The 22,721-nt window shown below is 43.9% G+C and overlaps 1 protein-coding gene across 1 annotated transcript in view; it reads left to right on the top strand.

The window, feature by feature from the left end:
- Positions 1 to 11,494, top strand: part of noa1 (nitric oxide associated 1) — a 32,770-nt gene extending 21,276 nt beyond the window's left edge. The window contains exons 5-7 of the mRNA XM_072517036.1: positions 3,482 to 3,598; positions 7,589 to 7,706; positions 10,458 to 11,494. Of these exons, the coding sequence (XP_072373137.1) occupies positions 3,482 to 3,598; positions 7,589 to 7,706; positions 10,458 to 10,669 (447 nt within the window). The 3' untranslated portion in view covers positions 10,670 to 11,494. The remainder of the gene's footprint in view (positions 1 to 3,481; positions 3,599 to 7,588; positions 7,707 to 10,457) is intronic.
- The last annotated feature ends 11,227 nt before the right edge of the window (positions 11,495 to 22,721 follow it).

Genomic DNA, 22,721 nt, shown 5'->3' with positions numbered 1-22,721 from the left:
TTAAAAGGATTATCCGACAGCAAAAGGGAAAAGGATGCAAGCCATCAAGAGTTGAGAATAGCTTTGGACTGTTTCCTGGCAAATTACATGCAAAGATGATTTTCAGTCACTTTAAAAATTAAATGGGGGCTCTTTGCTGTCGTTCAAAATAGAGAATATAAATTGCCGACTGAAATGGTGTTTAAAATTAATGTTGTTTTTAGTTTGTGACAGTAAACGTCTTACAACTTGAAATCCTCTGTGATCCTTCCAGTTATTTACTGGAAATTTCAGATGTCTTCTGATACCTGGCAGTTTCCATACAAGATTTATTCTCGTCGTAAACTTGGATCCAGTATTCTGGCGATGTATTGTCAGTACGTCAATGTATGCTCTGAAATGATGCCAAGATATTTTGGCATTGGCTTGTGGGTGAGTGGTCGGCCACATAACTGGGCAGGAAGTTCTTGTTCAGGTGCAAGGCTGAAACAACAGTTTTGGCAGTGTTTGGTCAAAGTCTCTATTTTCTGAAGCAGGCTTCCAGCAAAGTTAGATATTCAGTAGGTGTTTTCTTAATGTCCTGAACTTCTTTAGCCTGGAAAACCAGGACCAAGTTGTAACATATATGAGAAGCCATGATTTTGTGGGAGAGAAATCACTGGAGAGCCAGTGTTATGACCGATCTGTGTGGGAGCTGTGTCCACAGGGGAAACTTTCTCAAAGAATACTGGCTGGCAGCTGATGAAGCACTCCCATTGACAGCGGACCTCAAAAATAAGCACATGCAGTCATCTGAAATCCTGTAGACCTGACTGGAACACACTCTACAAACTGACGACAGCCCCACCTTTCAATGATGTATCTCCTGGTTGACTCCAAACATCACCAAGCACAACCTGATAACTGAGTTGAGTGATTAAGTCCCTTCCACTGAAAATCTGGCAATCCCTCAACTGCTTAAGGGTCGACATGGGAAGATGCGACCACTTGCTCCACAAGTGAAACGTGAAGTACAGTTCAAATTGTGAAAGTAGCCATCCAAGTCAGACCACCCCAATATTCTGAACTTCTGACCTGTGACCTCCATTCCTGAGAACAGCACTGTGTCAGTTGAAGGTGTTGAATGGATAATTAACCTCAACATTGAATATAACTGGTTTCCCCAGCCATGTGGATTTTTAAAAATAGCAAAGGCACTTGCAGGTTTTATCAGACAAAATTTAACATACCTGTAGATTTTGGTATCTAAGTTCTTTGAAACCTCAAAATCTTTCCAAATAAAAGGGGTCAACTCTTATGCAGAGTATATAAGTGAACCGCTGGTTGTGGCTGGTTGCCAATGTTGAATGTCATCATTTGACAGAGTGGGTGTGGATCTTAAACTCCACGCATCCTCGCACAACAGCCCACATCACCTGCTTGATCACTTGTGCAGAGCTCTAAGACACAAGTAAGTAAAACAAGCATTTGTAGTCTAAACAAATTGAGGCTGACTAATGTGATATATCATGGCTTTTAAGTGGAGTGGATTCATATTAAAAAGTGAAGCCGCATCATTCCAGATGACCAACTTTGAGGGGGGAGCTGACTAGTGGTGAGTTAATCTGAAGATCACCACACCTCAGGCGAGGGGCAAGATTGAAAAGGTGGGCCTTCATGAATAACCTCAGCCAGTATGGCACTTGCTGATAGCCTCGCTCTGCATCACAAACCATTTGTCCAACCAACTGAGCTAAACTGGCCCGGCATATACGCTGTATGCAAAAATATGATTTTGGGGGTCAGAAAAATGCTGCAATGTACAGTAGCCATTAAATACAGGCTCACGGGACCATGTGGCCTGCTCTGCTTCCATCAGTTTCCGTTTAATGTTCATATTTTAAAGAACTTAAAAATAATTCATACTAACAAGATGAATTGTATTGTTGCTTAAGTTGGTATTCAAGTTTTGAATTAGGGGACTTTCTTTATGGAGGAGCTCACAATCTATTTACTGATAAGTTAGCTCATCTATTGATGTGTGTTGCTATATTATGATGTCCTATGCTTCACCCGTCTCTGCACACCCTCGCATGAAGTGCTAAAATATTGTATGCTCATCACTATAAATACTCCTTTTTTATTTGTTTACGGGATGTGGGCGCTGGCTAGGCCAACATTTATTGCCCATCCCTAGTTGCCCTTGAGAAGTTGGTGGTGAGCTTACCTTCTTGAACAGCTGCAGTCCCTGTGGTGTTAGGGACACCCTCTGCTTTTAGAAAGAGGGAGTTTCAGGATTTTGACCCAGTGACAGTGGAGAAACAGCGGTATATTTCCAAATCAGAATAGCTAGTGACCTGGAGGGGAACCTCAGATGGTGTTCCCATGTATCTGCTGCCCTTGTCCTTCTAGGTGGTAGTGGTCCTGCGTTTGGGAGGTGCTGCCTAAGGAACCTTGGTGAGTTAATGGTGCATACTGCTGTCACTTTGCATCAGTAGTGGAAGGAGTAAATGTTTGTGGAAGTGGTAGCAATCAAGGAAGCTGCTTTGCCCTGGATGGTGTCAAGCTACTTGAGTGTTGTTGGAGCTAAATGTAAGCTAGTCAGAATGCAGTATAGTTTGCAAGGCACTCGCTGCATAGATTTCCAGTAAATATAAGACCTGTTGCCTTGTCAGTTTTGTCACCCACAGTGATAGAGCTCTAGAATGTCATATCACCATTTGTATTTCCTTGTTAAAAACCTTTATATAAACATTTATGCATAGTATCTAGTGTATGAAGGTGCACGTTTCGATGCGCATTCACAAGTATTTTATTTTAATATTTCTACATTTCAAGAATCTAAGCTGGGTAGTATTTTTCATTTGGATGGAGATAGAAGGAAAAGATACAGGCATAGGAGAGAACTAAACAAAACAAACTGCTGGAAAAGTACATAGTTCTGAAAGGTGAAACAAATTAGCAGCAAGACACTGATACAAAACTGATTTCAGCACATAAGAACAAAAAGGTTATTTGTAATTATTTCCAATTCTAGTTCAGAATAGTGCTGAAAATGATTCTTGGAGAAGATGAAAATTGGAACTGATGTTTGAGATTGCTGCTGCACTATACTTCTGGGTTTAATTTCTAAATATAAATGGCAATCAGAATTATGGATCTTAAGGGGCAATTTAATTTTACATCAACTGGTATCAGCTATGTGTTTGATTCCGTATTTGATCTTGCTCTTTCATTTCCTGTCATTGAAGTAGCTAGGAGTGTGCTCCTCGACATAGTGCTTTACATTAATCAGGGGAAGTAGATTTTCGCCTATCTTTCCTGTATTCAATATTCTGTATTGTCTACCGAAAGTGGACTTAAGTTCATGGAAAGGGCTGACACCTGAAACCCAACTCATCAGTTCTCTTGACAGATTGTGCCTAAATGTTTCCAGCATTCTGTTTTTACAATGGAGACTAAAGCATCTGCAATTTGTTAACATTTTTAAACATGTGTTTTGAATCATTTTCATTTCATTCAGGGAGAAAAGTCGGCCTGGTTTTCTGTTGTTGCTTCCAACCAACTTCCAGTCCACGTTACAAACCTTGATAAAGCAGATTCAATCTATCAGAAGCATGCTGGAAAAGCATTGCTTGGGGTAAGCCATCATTGTTTGTCAGTATAGGAAAATGTTGCAGCGTGTACACTGTTGAAATTTGAACTGGTAATTTTACTATAGATCAATGTCTATTTTGTATGTATGTGACCAAAATGTTCTATAATTTTCAGGTTCTGATGGGATTCTTAGTTATGTTGCTGATGTGTTGAAGTAATACAGTACTAGATTGACCTTAGATTAGGATAAATGGTCGGAACAACATCGTGGGCTGAAGGGCTTGTACTGTGCTGTACTGTTCTATGTTCTATATTAGACAAAATCAAGCCATGAAAATATACACTCACATAGCCACTTAGATTTTCCCCCCAAAATGCACCCCATATAAATGTTATGATGCATAAGCAAAGTTGCAATTCAGACAAAAGTATTTTGAGTTTTTGTACGGTATGCTTCATTGTAAGCTTTCAGTTGTGATTTTATTACATTTAAATGTCAAGAACCTTGTCCTTATCAGTATTATGTGAAATAATTACAACTGGTGCCATTTTTCCTACTTTTCTCTTCCTGGTGGCTGAGTCTTCGCTGGGGTACAGTTCTGCAAGTGCATCCTGGTTTAATATCTTGCCCAAAAAATGCTATTTTTGACAGTACAGCATTATTTCAGATTATGTGCTGAATTGGAGCTTGACCCACACCTTGAGAGCAGTAGAATTCTAATGAAGAGCCAAGCTGATACTTGGATAAGAGGAAGTGAAAAATTAATGTTGTTGTCTCGTCATTTGACATTGATACAGTTGTGTACCAGTGGATATTTGAGGGTAACTTCCCTGTCATAGATATTGCAGTGGATTTAGAAGAGTAGTCAACTGAAAGGTAATAAATAATTCCATTAACTTTCTATTGTTCAATTCATAGTGTCATATGTAAAATGTCAAAACAGAAAGTGTAGGGCATTTGAGTTTTTTTTTTAGTTTTTCAGCTGCAGCAAGTGATTCAGGCCTCCATCAAAGTGCTGGAAACTGGTCAAAATTTGTGAAAAGAACAAACAACTAAACATTTTGGTTGTAAACACTTCTTGAGAACTGAAATATAAGACAAGCGGGCTTATTAATATATTGCATGAAATTCACCAGGCAAGTGAACGGCCTGGTCAAAATACAGCAATTTGGAAAGCTAGAAAACCTGGGAATGAAATTAAAACATTTGAAAATGCATATATAACTGACATCACTGTTTGGACCAGAGGCTCGCAGAGTGCCTAGGAGAAAGGCAAGGTGCTGTTTTTGAAGCCACTTATGGTTACAATCAGACAGGGCTGAGTTTGGTTCCCCAATGAAAGGGAGAACATAAGGGATGGAGCAGTAGAAGGCCGATGGCTCCCTCGAGCCTGTTCCATCGTGACTGATCTGATCGATTCCAGTTTCCTGCTCTTTGGTAGAACTCTTTACCTGACTGCCCTGCATAAGCCTCAACTTCCTTCTAGATCAAGAATCTGCTTAACTCAAACTTAAATATATTCAATGGCCCAGCCTCCTCCTGCTCTGTAGGGTAGAGAATTCCAAGATTGACAACACGCCGAAGAAATTCCTCCCCATTTCTGTGGTAACTGGGAAGCCCCTTGTCCTCCCACTGTTTTCCCCCCCCCCACTCCCCAATTCTAGATTTCCCCACAAGTGGAACATCCTCTCAGCATTCAAGCCTTTCAGATCTTATGTTACAGTACGATCAGTTCTCAATCTTCGAAACTTTAAAGTGTATAGGCCCATATTTTTTAGTCTTTCCTCATGACAAGTCCTTCAACCCAGGAGTTAGCTTAGTGAGCCGTCTCTGAAATGCCTCAAGTATGAGTATTTCCTTCCTTAAATAAGAAGATCAAAACAGTAGACCGTATTCTAGCTATGGTCTCAACAATGCTCCGTACAAGACTTCTCTACTTCATCTCCCTTACGATAAAGCCCAAGATTGCCACTTGCTTTCTCAATTCCATGCTGTATCTGCATAACTAATATTTTCTGATTCATATACATAGGAGCGGGATTGAGTAGTTGAGGCCCCAGCCCTGATTCCTGAGGCACCCCACTAGATACATTTGCCAACCTGAAAATGACTCATTTATCCCAAATCTCTGTTTCCTATTGGTTAGCCAGTCATCCTATCATTGCTGATGTATTACCTCCAACACCCTATGCTCTTACCCTATCAAATATCTTTTGGAAATCCAAATGCTCTACATCTACTGGTTCCCCTTATCCACTTTGTTTGTTGCATCCCCAAGAAACTCTAATTAATTTGTCAAAAAGGATTCCCCTTTTATAAAAACATGTTGACTGCGGGATTGGATTATGATTTTCTAAATGTCCTGCCTCTACTATAAGGCATTCTACACAATGATGGATGTCAGACTAACAGTCCTATCGTTTCCTACCACCCTCCCTCCTCAACTGGGGGCGTTACATTTGGGGTTTCCAATCCACTGGGACCTTTCCAGAATAGAGGGAATCTTAGATTACAGCCACTTCCTTTAAGACCCCAGGATGCAGGCCATCAGGCCCCAGGGACTTGTCAGCCATTGGTCTCATTAGTTTTCCTAGTACTTTTTCTCGAGTGCTTGGTATTATCTTAAGCGCCTCTCTTTTTCTTGTTGCTTTTCTACTGTTTTAGGGTGTTTTAATGTGAAGACAGATACAAAATACTTCTTCCAAGTTGCTACCTTTTCCTTTTTTGATAAATTTAGTGTACCCAATTTATTTGTTTTTTTTACAATTAAGGGGCAATTTAGCATGGCAAATCCACCTACCCTGCATATTTTTTTTTGGGTTGTGGGACTGAGACCCACGCAAACACAGGAGAATGTGCGAACTCCACACAGACAGTAACCTGGGGCCGGGGCCGAACCCGAGTCCTCTGTGCCGTGAGGCAGCAGTGCTAACTACTGCGCCACCGTGTTTTTTTTATTACGGGGTGTGGGCGTCGCTGGTTGGTCAGCATTTATTGCCCATCCCTAGTTGCCCTTCATAAGGTGGTGGTGAGCTACCTTCTTGAACTGCTGCAGTCCTTGAGGTGTAGGTACACCCTCTGCACATTTTATTTCTTTTTTTTGAATTTAGAGTACCCAATTCATTTTTTGCAAATTAGTGTGGCCAATCCACCTACCCTGCACATCTTTGGGTTGTGGGGGCGAAACCCATGCAAACAAGGGAAGAAGGTGCAAACTCCACACAGACAGTGACCCAGAGCTGGGATCGAACCTGGGACCTCGGTGCTGTGAGATAGCTGTGCTAACCACTGCGCCACCGTGCTGCCTACATACTTCCCACCAAGAAAATTGTATTCGCTGATCACTGTGCAGACAGTTAACGAGTTTCTACAAAAATAAATATATATATTTATTTATTTTTGTAAAAACTTGTTAACTATCTGCACAGTGATCAGTGAATACAATTTTCTTGGTGGGAACAAGTATATGATGCCTCACATGAAAGAAATATTTGAAGCCCTAGACAGTAATGTGGCCGGAAGTGAGTCCTCTGAATTCATAGAGGAAAGTAGGGAGGCTGGAGGTTTTGTCTGGAGAATGGCGGCAGATAAGGTTTTGTGGAATCCTGATTAATGTGTTGGAAGCTACACATGAGAGGAGGAGGTGGGTGACATGGGGTCAAGGAAGAAGCATGAGAAACAGGTCAGGCCTTGTCAAGAGTTGAGAATCATTGCAGAGGAGAATCATGAGCTGAGGAGAGGAAATTTCAGAAGTTCCAGTGCAGCACATCGATTCATCAGCTGATTCACAACTGAAATGGGAGAAAGAAATAAGTGATTGTGGGTCTTGGTTGGAAGAAGGGGAGGGGGGGTGATAGTATAGGCACAGCATGGGAAGGAGTTATTTTGCAATGTAGGGTCTGTAAAGAATATAAAGTTTTCCAGTGATACCAAACTAGACTTCCATGTGACTAATGGGCAAGTCTGCATGCTGTCAAGGATGCTGAAGTGCTTACATTCTAATTTTACCTGTCATGTCCATATTTTTACTAGGTTCCTATTGGCGGAGAGGTGAGGATGAAAGATTTCCCTCCTTTGGAATTTCAGGACATTGAGTTGGATGGAATTGGTATCCTTGAGGCTGTCGCTGACATAAAACTCTCTTCAGCAGGTAGTGTCCTTTTAATCTAGTTTTGATATGTTCAAGACAACATAATATCGAAATGGATTCACAACTAGACTTATCAAATCAATGCTACTGAAATAGGACAGGATAGTCAATATATTTCCAACATCTGTAATGTTGTATAGTATCCAGCACATAAACGTGTCACAGAGAGAAATTTGATTCCCATTGGCCAAATAAAGATACCACAGAAAATCTGCTGATTCCGTTATTCATGATCCATCTGAATATGTATTTGTACAAAAAATGTAAAGTGTACCCATAAAAATTGTTACGTTCGCTATAAATAACTATAAACTTTCCTGTAAAACCAGCCACTGATATGTTGAAGGTGCTTCTTGAGATGCTTCCCATCACAGCCCAGCTCTGGATTGTGATATCTGGTGATATGAGTTGTGCGGCATTTTAGGTCTGAATGACAATCAAGGTGTGTCAACCCAGGTTCAACAGTGTCACTTTGTTCGGTTCACCATTTCAACAATGCTGCTCAAAGCTGCTTCAGCTTAATTCAGTACAGCTTTGGACAGAGGGTGGAGCTTCGAGATAGAGGCTACTCTGAAAAGCTGGCCTAGCGCAACCTTAAATATACTCTGAAGGTTGAAATACACAAATACAAATTTTCTTATATAACCTGATGAAAATCAGATTTATATTTTCCCAGTATCTGCTTATCACTGAAAATTGTGACCCCCAATATTAATAAACCCCTCGAGATCTAGTGACTTTCATTTTAGGATGGTCTTCTATCCTTTCTGCCATACTCTGCTCCCTGTCCCAGACTCCAAGCTAAATACTGCTAGAACCCTGTGGGTGCCAGGTGACCTTGGAGCAACAACACAATTGTATTCCGATCTACAGCAATGGCAGTAGAAATATTTGAATGTGTGCTGCGTACTCGGGTTATATTTGTTCAAAATATGGATGTTGCACTCAAGATTTAGTTTGTTTAAACTGCAGTGCCTATCCATGTTTTGAGGGTTGAATTCTTGATGCATTAGTCTGATGTAATCCAAGGTCAAATAAAGTGCAGATCTCGGTTGCCATGTGGTATCCTGTAATGGAAATAAACACTGGGTACAAAATTATCTCCTATTAATATTTACTATATTGTCAACATTTTATTTTTAGGCATCGCATAATTTCTTTATCACGTAAATCTGAAATAAAATGCTCAACTCCAGAATAATTGAAACTGCTGGATTGTTACAAGAACCCACCTGTTTCACTAATGTCCTCCAGGGAGGCAATCTCCACCTGTTTCACTGGTGTTCTTCAGGGGATGAAATTTACCTGACCTGTTTGTGATTCCAAATCCACAGCAATGTGGCTGACTTTCTTTTATAAAAAAAAAATTTAGAGTGCCCAATTCATTTTTTCCAATTAAGAGGCAATTTAGCATGGCCAATCCACCTACCCTGCACATCTTTGGGTTGTGCGGGCGAAACCCACACAAACACGGGGAGAATGTGCACACTCCACACAAACAGTGACCCAGAGCTGGGATTGAACCTGGGACCTTGGTGCTGTGAGGCAGCAGTGCTAGCCCATGTGGCTGACTCTTAACTGCTCTCTCAGTTGGTCAGGCACGGCCCTGTTATTTCAAACTGCTATAGAAATTGGGTGAGCCCAGCACATCAGTGCAAAAGACGAGGCTAGAGCATATGTGACCATCTTCAGCCAGAAATGCCAAATGGATATAATCCACCTTGGCCTCCTAAAATCCCACCCTCCCCCATCAGAGATTCACTTCACATGGTATCGAGAAACTGCTGGATACAGTGAAAACTGTGGACCTGAGCCATGAAAATATCCTGGCTGTAACACTGAAGACTTGTGCTCCAGAGCTAGATGTATTCGTAACCAAACTGTTCCAGTACCACTGCGTTCCAAATCCTCGGCCTCTGCCACCTCAAAAGATATTGACAAACAGACACATGGGGATACCACCACCTACAGGTCCCCCTCCAAGTCATATGCCATTGTGACTTGAAACTCTTATCACACTGTCGCTGGATCAGGACCTTGGATCCACCTTCCTTAACAGCACTGTGGATGTACCTACACCACATGGATTTCATTGGTTCAAGAAGGCGGCTCGCCATCACCTGAAGGACCATTGGGGATAAGCAACAACCTTGTCAGCGACTCTCCTATTCCATGTAACTAATGGTACCATTTGGGGTGTGGAGGGGGTGCAGATAATATGGTCACTGGAATTAGCAACATACCCTTATCAGACAAGGAGAAAATGAATAGTTTCAGTTACTTTGAACCTCTTATGATTGATTAGTTTCAGAGCTATATTGGCAGAACCCTACGATTAGATTATATGTTTGCTATGACGTTCGGGGACGAGGAGAGTGGGTCCAAATCTATTTTGGTGATATATTTTACAGATCAATTAATGTCCTGTTTGTGTCTCAAGCTGAGAGAACCATTGGATTGGAGAACTTAGAAAGTTGAGAAATCAAAGATTCTACCTCTACTCATATTTTAAGTTGCATGACAAACTGAAATGACTAGTCAGATGTTATTGTTATACTATGCATTAGGTTATTTTAGGTTGCTTTTAAACCTAGATGGAATAGCTCGTGTGTATTAAAACTAATTGTAGTGTAATGGAGAATTCTAGTCAGCTCTTGTGACTTCAGTAACTGCAGGTAAGAAAATTCAGACCCTTGGGTATTTTGCAGAACTCTTCTAACAATTGTGCAACCTTTTGTTATCTTTCTTCAGGCTGGATTGCAGTGACAGCTCATTCAGAGGATAAAATTAAGCTTCGGGCCTACACTCCTGCAGGAATTGGCATAATGGTTGAAAAACCACCTCTTCTACCATTCATCATCAGTGTTAAGGGGAAACGAATAAGAAAATCCCCAGCCTATAAATTTAAAAAGCCACTACCCATTGTGCAAAACCTGCGACCAGTAGCTACATCAAAAACGTAGGCTGCTCAAAAAAAGAAAGGATACGGGGTATTTATAAAAGTGACCATACTGGGGTTTGTAATTAAATTGCACCAAAGACAGTTCTCTGCTAACTCTCATTGTGTACGCTATTTTGTCTTGCTGTGATCTTGCAAGGTAGCTGGCTACTTAATGAGCACAAGTCAGTAAGTTAATTCCGCTATTGCAGCATTTACTGGTTTCCAGGTAGAATCATACCAGAAAGCAGAAGAGTTTTATTTTTTAGCTGTATGGTGTGACAGTATTGAGAATACATTTATGCACAAAATCATGTTTAGTGCATTGTCTTGCTGATCTACAACTGAAGAATAGGGCTAAACAGTGCACTTCACAGATACTTAATATTATTCCATATGAACATTGTGGTACTGAAAACAGGCTGAGAAGATACACGTAGGCCAGAAACAGAAACTGTCATGAGGCCTGGCTGGAATCGATACTGGCCATCTGCAAAAGCATTCTTATATTTTTTTTTCCTCTTTCCTGTTCACTTCTAACAGAACAATCATTTCCCCAGGCAAATTCATTTGTAATGTCATCAACAGAGTTTGTGTAAGCTACTGCAAGAGGATTTTCCGATATTGATTTTTTTTTTTCTCCCAACAATTATACTACGAAAGGAAAGAGCAGAAAATAGTTTTAATATTTATATGGTTCAAACTGTTTAACCATCGGGCAGATTTTTCACTTATTAAGTGTGCATGTAACTTGCATTGATACATATTTGTAAAATATGTATATAATGAAAATTGTAACTTGAGGGGTCAAGTTGAATTACTGTAAGTAAACCTGAAGAATTCTTTGTTACCTGTGTCCCTGCTTGATTACTGGTGTTGCCTCAACTCCCTAGCAATGCTCCATGGACTGAAGCAGTTCAGGAGGCAGCTCACCACCACCTCCTCAAAAACAATTAAAGATGGACAACAAATGCTGGCAATGCTCACATCACATGAATGGGTAAAAGAAAATCACGAACAGATGAACTGATATCATGTGCTGCTGGCAAGGCTACAGAATTGGGCACTATCCCAAGTGAGGGTGCAAGAAAAAAGGAGCACTGTAGGAGATTGCAGCCAATCCTGGATATTGGGCTCAAGTGGTTTACTGTACATACAAAAAACAAATGAGATCTGATACAAAACCTTTGTAAGGCACCTTGTGTTTTCAGAGCAGTTCTAATGTGGGAAAAAAATAACCTAAGGTGCTTCAGAGGCAAAAGAAAAAGATACTGAGACAATGAATTGGAGATGATAGAATCCCTACCATGCAGAAGGCCAATCATCCCATTGATCTGCACCGACTCTCTGAAAGAAAACCCAAACCCACATCCATGCCCTTTCCCTGTACACATCTCTGGACACTAAGGGGCAATTTAGCATAGCCAATCCACCTAACCCGCACATCTTTGGACTGTGGGAGGGAACCCATGCAGACATGGGAAGAAAGTGCAAACTCCACACAGTCACCCAAGGCTGGAATTGAACCTTGGTGCTGTGAGGCAGCAGTGTTAACCACTGTGCCACTGAGCTGTTAGATGGGAGCTGAGGGGGGGAAACTGATGATGTGCAAGATTATGGGGTATGGACAAGGTGGATAGGAAGCAGCTGTCCCTTTAGTTCAAGGGTCAATAAAGAGGGGGCATTAAAGTGAGGGGAAAGGTTTAGAGGGGATTTCAGAGGAAACAATTCACCCAGAGGGGTGGTGGGAGTCTTGAATGCACTGCCTCGATGGATAATAAGAGGCAGGAAACCTCACAACCTTTATAAAGTACATGGGTGAGCCCTTGAAATGTCATGACATTCAAGACTGTGTGCCATGCTGGAAAGTGGGATTAGTGTAGCTTGGTCATTGCAGACTCAATGGGCCTCTTCAGTACTGTATGACTAATGGAACCAAGTAAGAACTGTCCCACCCAGCTGGAGGGGCATTTCAGTCTTGTGGCATCTGGAATAACGTGTAGGCCAGCCAGGCAAGAGAATGATGGAACATTTCCTTACCTGAAGTGAAATTAGTGAACCAGATGTGCTTTTTATGGTCACTATGACTGAGACTAGCTTTCAATTCCAAATTTTAACAATTGAATTGAAATTCCACCAGTTGCTATGGTGGGATTTGAACCCTTTTCTATAGAGCATTACCCTCTGGATTACATGTCCAATGATATTACCACTGCATCACCATCTCCTGTTTAAGGCCTGGAGATGGAGGAGTTATTTGCAAGGAAGGTGAGGTCAAAAGTTGTTTTTTGAAATAGGTAATGACAGCCGATTCAAAGGAGAGGGATAACACCTGAAGAGGGAGTATCTTGAGCAATACAAACTAACATTGGGACATGGGTTGAGGGAGCAGGAGGTGGGTCTCATGGACAAAATTAATTCAGGGCATGAGGAGAGGTAAGAAACAGAAAAAATGAGTTCAGGGAACTTTAATGTAAGTGATTTGGTGGGATAGTGCAAGGGAGGGGCGTGGCAGAGGCAGCTGGTCAAACAGTATCAATCTTAGTAATAACAAAGTAACTGATCTTGCACTTGATGGGCCTGAGGGTGGAGCAGATATGGGGAGAGGGGCTTAAGAATTGAAAATCACGATCCAAAGCACTGCCCTGTTAAATCTTCATAACATCATTCATTTCTGCTGATTCTCAGCTTCACTTGTCCTGTTATACTTCCTCAATAACAGATTCTATTAATTTCCCAATAACAGATGTTAAACTAACTGGTCTATATTTCCTACTTTCTGCCTCCCTTTTTGAATAAAGGTGTGACAATCACATATTTCCAACCCACTGGAACCTTTCTCACGTCCAGGGAATTTTAGAATATTCTAACCAATGGATCCACTCCACTGCTACTTCCTTTCAGACCCTAGGATGTAGACCATCAAGTCTTGGGAACTTATCTGCCTTCAATCCCAATAGTTTGTTGAGTACTTTTTCCTTATCGGTGATGATTTTTCTAAGTTCCTCTCTTTCTATTACCTCTGCATTGCCTGTTTCGATTGGGATGGTATGAGTGTCCTCCACCATGAAAACAGGCAAAATATTGATTTAACTACACCATTTCTATGTTACCCAATGGTCTCATCCACCAAGGGACCAACATTCACTTTAGCTGCTCTCTTCCATTTTATATACTTACAGAAACTTTTGCTATCCTTTTTTATATTTTGTGGTAGTTTTCTTTCATAATTTACCTTTGCTATTGTTATTATTTTTTAGTAACTCTTTGTTGATCTTTAAAAGTTTCCAATCTTCCAGCCTGCCACTGGCCTTTGCAAATGGTATACCTTAGTTTTTGTTTTTATGTCATCTTTAAATTCCTTGCTCAGCTCTGAGTGCTCCCCCCTCTCAATCCTTCCTCTCTGGAATAAATTTTAGTTGGGATAAATTGAATATCTCCTTGAACAACTGCCACTGCTCTTCAACTGCCCTACCTTTTAGTCTTCCTGCCCAGTCCACAAGGGCCAAATCTGCCCTCATGCCAAAGTAATTACCTTTGTTTAACTCCAGGACATGAGTGTGGGACTCCAGTTTCTCCCCCTCAAGCTGAATTTAAAATTCTATCATGCTATGATCACTCTTCCCTCAAGGATCCTTAACTATGAGGTCATTAATTAATCCCCCCTCATTGTATAATAACAAATCCAGAATAGCCTGCACCCTGATTGGTTCTACAACATGTTGTTCTAAGAAACACTCTAAAGCATTCAATGAACTCTCCCTCAAGGCTCCCCTTGCCAATTTGATTAATTAAGTTTAAATGCATATTAAAATCACCCATGATTATTGTCGTATCTTTCTTACAAAGTTCCAATATTTCCTGGCTTATACTGTGCAACTACTTTTTTTGGATCAATAGCTGACTCCCACCAGGGACCTCTTTCCTATTTCTAAAATCTACCCAGACTGATTCCATGTCTTGATCTCCAGTGGCTATATCATTTCTCACTACAGCAGGCCTGATCTCCTTGTAACCATGTCTCTGTAATTGCCACCAAATCATCCTGCTTGGTCGCTATTTGGTCAAGTGGTTTATCTCAGAAGAAGGAACAAGGATCCAATTATTTATTGGAACGGAAGAAGCTAAATGCAATAAGGGAGCAAAGCAATCTGGGAATATAGGTACATAAATCACTAAAAGTAGCAACAAAAGTTGGTAAGGCTGCAAAGAATGCGAACAAAATACTGTACTTGATTTCTAGAGGAATGAAATATAAAAGCGGGGAGGTGATGTTGAAATTTCTTCACTAACACCTGCAGCTGACTGGAAAGAAGTCAAGAACAGCTGTGCATCTGCACTCAGCCTACATGACAGCTGCCAATGCATGTGCAACTGCTCATACCTTTCTGGTCGGCGGCAGGAGTTTGGAGCTAACATGGCAGTGTGTGGGGAGGTAGTAGTATTGTTGGTGGACGAGTAACCCAGAGTCATGATCTGGGGATTCACCACAGCAGATGGTGAAATTTGAATTCATTAAAAATCTAAAGGTGGCCATGAAACCATTGTCGATTGTCATAAAACCCATCTGCGTCACTAATGTCCTTCAGGGAAGGGAATCTGTCATCCTTACCTGTCTGGCCTACATGTGACTCCAGATCTACAGCAATGTGGTTGACTCTATTACCTGCAGGGATGGGCAATAAAGCTGGCCCAGTAAACAACAGCCACATCCCATGAATAAATTTATTTTTAAAGGCTGCAGTCTCACACTGCAATGGAATGTGTGATGTAACCATTTCTCATGGGAATCCCAATGTTTAATATTTACATGTGTTCCCAATAATACTATTATAATGAGAATTCCACTCACATTTCAGTGTAGCACTGTAGCAATAGAAAAGCATAATCTGCCGGCAACAACAATCTCAATGAGCTTTAATTTTATTTAAATCACTTATTCTGAAATGCCTTCTGAAAGTCAATATAAATTTCACCCACAGACATTTCCCTCTCTATAACTTTAGTTAATTCTTCAAAAAATACATTTATCATTCAAAATTGACGCTTTACACATCAATGCTGGTTCTTCCTATTCAGCCCAAACTTCTGTGTGCACAGTTTACATTCCAATAACTTCTCCACAATATATGTTAGATTAACAGGTCTCTCTTACCGTTCTTTTTTTAAAAAAATATTTTTATTCTCCTTTTTCCCATTTTCTCCCACATTTACATAATAACAACGATCCCATCCGCCCACCAACCCCCAAACATCAACCCGCATGTTTACATAAACAAATGACAAAAGGGAATCAGGGATTACCCTTAGTCACGCTTAATCTACACAGCCCCCCACCCACCCCCCCAACTAATGTTCGATGTTATCCAGTTCTTGAAAGTGCATAATAAATAGTGCCCATGACTTGTAGAACCCTCCGAGCTTCCCCTCAGTTGGAACTTAACTTTCTCAAGGGTCAAGTATTCCAACAGGTCCCCCCCGCCACGCCAGGGCACTGGGTGGGGAGGCTGCTCTCCATCCCAGCAGGATCCGCCTTCGGGCGATCAACGAGGCGAAGGCTATGATATCTGCCTCCGCTCCCGTTTCAAACCCTGGCTGGTCCGACACCCCGAATATGGCCTTCTGGGGACCCGGGTCCAGTTTCACACGCACCACCTTGGAAATTACCCTAAACACCACCTTCCAGTACTCCCCTAGCTTTGGACAGGACCAAAACATATGAATGTGATTCCCGCCCCCCCCCCCCCGCCCTGCCTCCCTTTCACGAACCCCGTCTGATCCTCCCCTATCACCTTCGGGAGACACTCCTCCAGCCTACCCGCCAGTACCTTCGCCAATACTTTTACGTCCACATTCAGAAGTGATATGGGCCGATACGACCCACGCTCCGTCGGATCCTTATCTTTTTTTAGTAACAGGGAAATCGGTGCCTGCCCCAAGGTTTGCGGCAACACCCCCTTCCCTATCGCCTCCTCAAACATCCCCACCATCAGGGGTGCCAACCTATCCTTAAATTTTTTATAATATTCCACCGGAAACCCATCCGGCCCTGCCACCTTCCCCGACTACATCCTCCCAATCGCATCCTTTATCTCCTGCTCCACTATTGCTCCTTCTAATGTAGCCCTGTCCCCCTCCCCTAGCCTCGGGTACTCCAACCCATCTAGAAATTCCTGCATCTCACGGTCTCCCCCGAGTGGCTCTTGACTTGTACAACCTCTCATAAAACTCCTCAAAAACCTTGTTAATCAGCACTGGGGCCACCACCAACTTCCCTGCCCTATCCTTCACCTGAAGAATTTCCCTTGCCGCTGCCTCCCTCCGGAGCTGACCTGCTAACAGCCTTATCTCCATGTTCATAAACTGCACCCCTTGCTTGTCTCAGTTGGCGCACCGCCTTCCTGGTGGACAGTCGGTCGAAGCTCGCCTGTAGTTCCTTCCTCTTTTCCAGCTTCACCGGGTCCCCATCCTCTGCATACCTCTTATCCACCTCCAACATCTCATCTATTACCCTCTGCCGCTCCAACCTCTCTTTATCCACCCTGGCCTTAAACAAAATTACCTCACCTCTCACCACCGCCTTTAGAGCCTCCCAGACGACTGCCTTCGACACCTCACCCGTACAATTGAAACCTACATATTCCTTAATTACCTTTTCAATTTTCTCACAGAATACTTGGTTCCCCAAAAGCCCCACATCCAGTTTCCACCCCGGTCTCTGGCTTGCCCCCTTCTCTAGCACCATATGCACCGAATGTGGAGTGTGATCTGACACTGCAATTGCAGAGTATTCCGACCCCTTGACTCCAGCCAGCAAAGCCTTCCCCACCACAAAAAAGTCGATCCGCGAGTATACCTTATGGACCGCTGAGAAAAACGAATACTCCCGTTCTCTTGGGTGCAGGAACCTCCAAGGGTCCACCCCTCCCATTTCCACCATTAGCCCAGCCAGCGCCTTCGCCCCCACCCCCTGATGGGACCAGCCAGCGCAGCCGTGATCTGTCCAACCTTGGCTCCTGCACCAAGTTCCAGTCCCCCCCCCCCCCCACACAATCAACTCATGCGTGTCCAAGTCGGGTATAGCCCCAAACACCTTCCTCGCGAATCCCACATCGTCCCAATTGGGACCGTATACACTTAACAGCGCCACTAATCTCCCCTCCAGTGCCCCTGTCATAATCACATATCTACCCCTCTGATCTGCCACCACCTTCTCCATCTGGAAGCGTATCCTTTTGCTGACCCGCACCGCTACCCCTCGAGCCCTTCCATCAAATCCGGAGTGAAACACTTGGCTAACCCAGCCCTTTTTAAGTCTCACCTGGTCCTTCACCCTCAAGTGAGTCTCCTGCAGCATTGCTACATCGGCTTTCAAACTTTTAAGATGTGCCAGCACTCTTGACCGGACCTCCTAGCCCTCTCATGTTCCACGTGATTATCCTTACTGGGGGTCTCACATCCCCCCCACCTTTCTTATCCACCATCACCATACCACTGGGCCCTGCCCCATAAGCCTGACCAGCCCCTGAACATTGTTAACATCGAACCCCTTCCCCCCCCGCTCCCAAGAACCCCCCCTACAAAAACATCCCCCAACATCCATCCCTCCACCCCCTCTTGCTCGCCTCGTAGGCCCATTGAAGCCTGCTATCCAGGCTCCAACTTCCGCAGTCCTCCTCTCACCTCACCCCCGTTCACTAACTGACTTTAGTTAGCTAGCGCGGGTGGCTCCCCCCGCCAAGACCTCTCGCCCCCTTCCGCCCATTCCCAAAGAAAGAAACACCAAAACAAACCCAACAATCCAACCCCTACAATTCACTAACATAAAATTTAACCGTCGCAACACAGAAAGCGATTAACTTGAACTCTGTAACAATGCAAAGAGAAGTAAATTTCAATACAAATCAGTAAAAAGAAAGTTGTAACATTTGTACATTTTCCAGCCGCTCAAACAGTCCACAGTCTCTCTTCCAGTTCCGCTCTTTACGTCTGTCCCAAGCCTTCTACCCTCACGAACGCCTCAGCCGCCTCCGCTGTCTCAAAATAAAAGTCTTTGGCTTTATATGTTACTCTCAACTTCGCCGGGTACACCACACCAAATCGCAACCCCTTCTTGTACAAAGCCGCCTTCACTCGCCCAAACGCCGCTCGTCTTTTTGCCAACTCCACCGCCCAGTCCTGGTAGATCCGAACCGCAGTACCATCCCACAGCACCTCACGCTTCTGCGTCGCCCAGCTTAATACCTTCTCCTTCATGCAAAACTTATGGAAGCAGATAATTACTGCCCTTGGCGGCTCGTTCACTTTGGGCTTCGGCCTTAATGACTGATGAGCTCGGTCTAGCTCGTACAGGGTGGGACTCTCACCCTCCCCCATCAGCTCCGCCAACATCTTAGTGAAGTATTGTGTTGGCCTTGGGCCCTCTGTCCCTTCGGGCAAGCCCACAATTCTCAAATTGTGCTGCCTTGAGCGGTTTTCCAAGTCTTCCAGCTTTGCTCGGAGTCCTCTGTTAACCTCCACCACCCTCCGCAGCTCGTCCCCCATTGAGGTGACCTGGTCGCTGTGTCGTGTCACGGCCTCCTCCACCTCCTTCATATTCTCGCCCTGCTCTCTCACCTCGGCCGATGCCTTTGCCACCTCCACCCTGATCGGGCCAATTGCCTCCTCCAACAATGACCTCACCACGACCACCATCTCTTTCCTCAGGATCTCCATGTGCCTCACCAAACGTTTTTCCAGCTCCACCACCATCACCTCGGTCATCTTCTCCACCATAAGTAGTGCTGCCCCGCCTTGCAGTTCGGCTTCCGCCATCCTGTCAACACTTTTGCTCGTCTTCTCCTTCGGCGGCGAACCCGCGTTTCCTCCTTTCTTCGACGCTGCTTTTCACATCCTTTAGCGGCTTATTGTTTTTTATCTTTCATTTCTTCTCTCTCCCCCTTCTCCCGCCTGCCCTTCATCAATCTGACATTCTTCTTTTTTGAAAAAAAAACTTTCACCAAACTTCCTTAAATCTTCTTTCTTTCTCCTCTACATTCACCTGGGACCAGGCTTCAACCTTCTTCTTCCTAGGTGGGAGCCATCCGACGTGGAGCACCCTCCCTACATGGCTCCCTGGCCTCGGGCCTGCCGCCTCGGCCTCCTCGTAGCTCCGCCCCCGCTGCTCTGACCTGCCGGGCCCGGCGCCTCAGCCCCCGCCGCCCGACACCCACGCGGGGTTCTTCGCCGGTTTTTAAACCGGCCCCGCAGGCTGCTCGTGGCGGCCCCAAAGTCCGACAATAGTCGGGGGGGTGCGTGAGGACTCGGGGATTTCCCCGAAATCGCGGCTACCGGCGGGAGCTCTTGTTATTGCGGCCGCCCTGCTCGCCCACGCCACCGGAACCTCTTACCATTCTTGAATAATGGATACATTTGCAAATTTTCCAATCTAAAGGAGCACTTCTGAAACAAAAGCTCTTTGGAAGATTATGGCTAAAGTATCTGAAATGTCATCGCCTATCTCCTGGGGTGGAAACCAGTAAACCCTGGGGAGTTTTTAGTCCCAATATTTTTCCTAAATACCATTTTATTACTTACATTAACCTGAGGGAGTTCCAGTTCTTTATTCATTGTTAGATTCCATAAGACCATGAGACATCGGAGCAGAATTAGGCCACTCGGCCCATTCAATCATGGCTGATATTTTCTCATCCCCATTTTCCTGCCGTCTCCCCATAACCCCTGATCCCCTTATTAATCAAGAACCTATCTATCTCTGTCTTAAAGACACTCAGTGAATTGGCCTCCACAGCCTTCTGCAGCAAAGAGTTCCACAGATTCACCGCCCTCTGACTGAAGAAATTGAAATGAAATGAAAATGAAAATAGCTTATTGTCACAAGTAGGCTTCAATGAAGTTACTGTGAAAAGCCCCTAGTCGCCACATTCCAGCGCCTGTTCAGTGAAAAGTATTGTTCTGCGTCCAGTCCAGACAGGTCGTTCCATATATGAAAAAACAGGACGTACGATAAATACACAATGTAAATACAAAGACATCGGGTGAAGCATACGGAATGTAGTGCTACTCAATAGAGAAGATGCATGGAGAGATCAGTTCAGTCCATTAGAGGGATATTCCGGAGGCTGGTAACAGCGGGAAAGAAGCTGTTTTTGAATCTGTTAGTGCGTGTTCTCAGACTTTTGTAACTCTTTCCCGATGGAGGAGGTTGGAAGAGAGAATAACCCGGGTGGAAGGGGTCTTTGGTTATGCTGCCTGCTTTCTCAAGGCAGCAGGAGGTGTAGGCAGAGTCAATGGATGGGAGGCGGGTTCACGTGATGGACTGGGGCTGTGTTCAGAACTCTGTAGTTTCTTATGGTCTTGGGCACAGTTGCCATACCAGCCTGTGATGCAGCCAGATAGGATGCTTTCTATGTATATCTGTGAAAATTGGTAAGAGTCAATGTGAACATTGCCTTAGTTTCCTGAGGAGGTATAGGCAGTGCTGTGCTTTCTTGGTCATAGCGTCGATGTGGGTAGATCAGGACAGATTGTTGTTGATGTGCACACCTCGGAATTTGAAGCTGTCAACCATCTACACCTCGGCACCATTGATGCAGACAGGGGTGTGTAAGATACTTGCGTGGAACCATTCCTCAGTGGGAATCATTATTTATTGACTAATGTGGATGCGTCTGCTAGATTTCTGTCAAAGCGAGGAGCAGGCCTGTGCGCTGCCATGCCTGTGTGTTGACTGGGAGTGAGGGGTGAGGGAGCATTTAAAAGTAGCCCCCCATGACTTCCGGTTGCGGCGATGCACTGCTAAGTCGCACGTTTCGGCAGCTCCCGCTCTAACGGATTTTTGTGCTCTTTTTGGGAGCCCCAACGGAAATTTTTTCAGACCAAACCCAGTGTGGGGTGACGAAGTAAGGAGTCCCCCCTAGTGTGTATGGAAAAGATCCGTGGTAGTGGCCAGATTGCAAAGGATCCTCTGGAGCAGCGGCAGAGAAGAGAAGGAAGAAGCAAGATGGCGACGGATGGAGAACAGACGACATGGGGGCCGGATCAGCAGGAATTCCTTAGACGGTGTGTGGAGGAATTAAAGGAGGTGCTGGCGCCGATGTTGCTGGCAATCAAAGAACAAAGAACAAAGAAATGTACAGCACAGGAACAGGCCCTTCAGCCCTCCAAGCCCGTGCCGACCATTCTGCCCGACTAAACTACAATCTTCTACACTTCCTGGGTCCGTATCCCTCTATTCCCATCCTATTTATGTATTTGTCAAGATGCCCCTTAAATGTCACTATCGTCCCTGCTTCCACCACCTCTTCCGGTAGCGAGTTCCAGGCACCCACTACCCTCTGCGTAAAAAACTTGCCTCGTACATCTACTCTAAACCTTGCCCCTCTCACCTTAAACCTATGCCCCCTAGTAATTGATCCCTCTACCCTGGGGAAAAGCCTCTGACTATCCACTGTGTCTATGCCCCTCATAATTTTGTAGACCTCTATCAGGTCTCCCCTCAACCTCCTTCGTTCCAGTGAGAACAAACCGAGTTTATTCAACCGCTCCTCATAGCTAATGCCCTCCATATCAGGCAACATTCTGGTAAATCTCTTCTGCACCCTCTCTAAAGCCTCCACATCCTTCTGGTAGTGTGGCAACCAGAATTGAACACTATACTCCAAGTGTGGCCTAACTAAGGTTCTATACAGCTGCAACATGACTTGCCAATTCTTATACTCAATGCCCCGGCCAATGAAGGCAAGCATGCCGTATGCCTTCTTGACTACCTTCTCCACCTGTGTTGCCCCTTTCAATGACCTGTGGACCTGTACTCCTAGATCTCTTTGACTTTCAATACTCTTGAGGGTTCTACCATTCACTGTATATTCCCTACCTGCATTAGACCTTCCAAAATGCATTACCTCACATTTATCCGGATTAAACTCCATCTGCCATCTCTCCGCCCAAGTCTCCAAACAATCTAAATCCTGCTGTATCCTCTGACAGTCCTTATCGCTATCCGCAATTCCACCAACCTTTGTGTCGTCTGCAAACTTACTAATCAGACCAGTTACATTTTCCTCCAAATCATTTAT

The sequence above is a fragment of the Scyliorhinus torazame genome, chromosome 9 (assembly GCF_047496885.1).
Source record: "Scyliorhinus torazame isolate Kashiwa2021f chromosome 9, sScyTor2.1, whole genome shotgun sequence".
Classification (NCBI taxonomy): Eukaryota; Metazoa; Chordata; class Chondrichthyes; order Carcharhiniformes; family Scyliorhinidae; genus Scyliorhinus; species Scyliorhinus torazame.
Note: the sequence above shows the minus strand (reverse complement) of the source record. Positions and strands in the feature narration are given on the sequence as shown.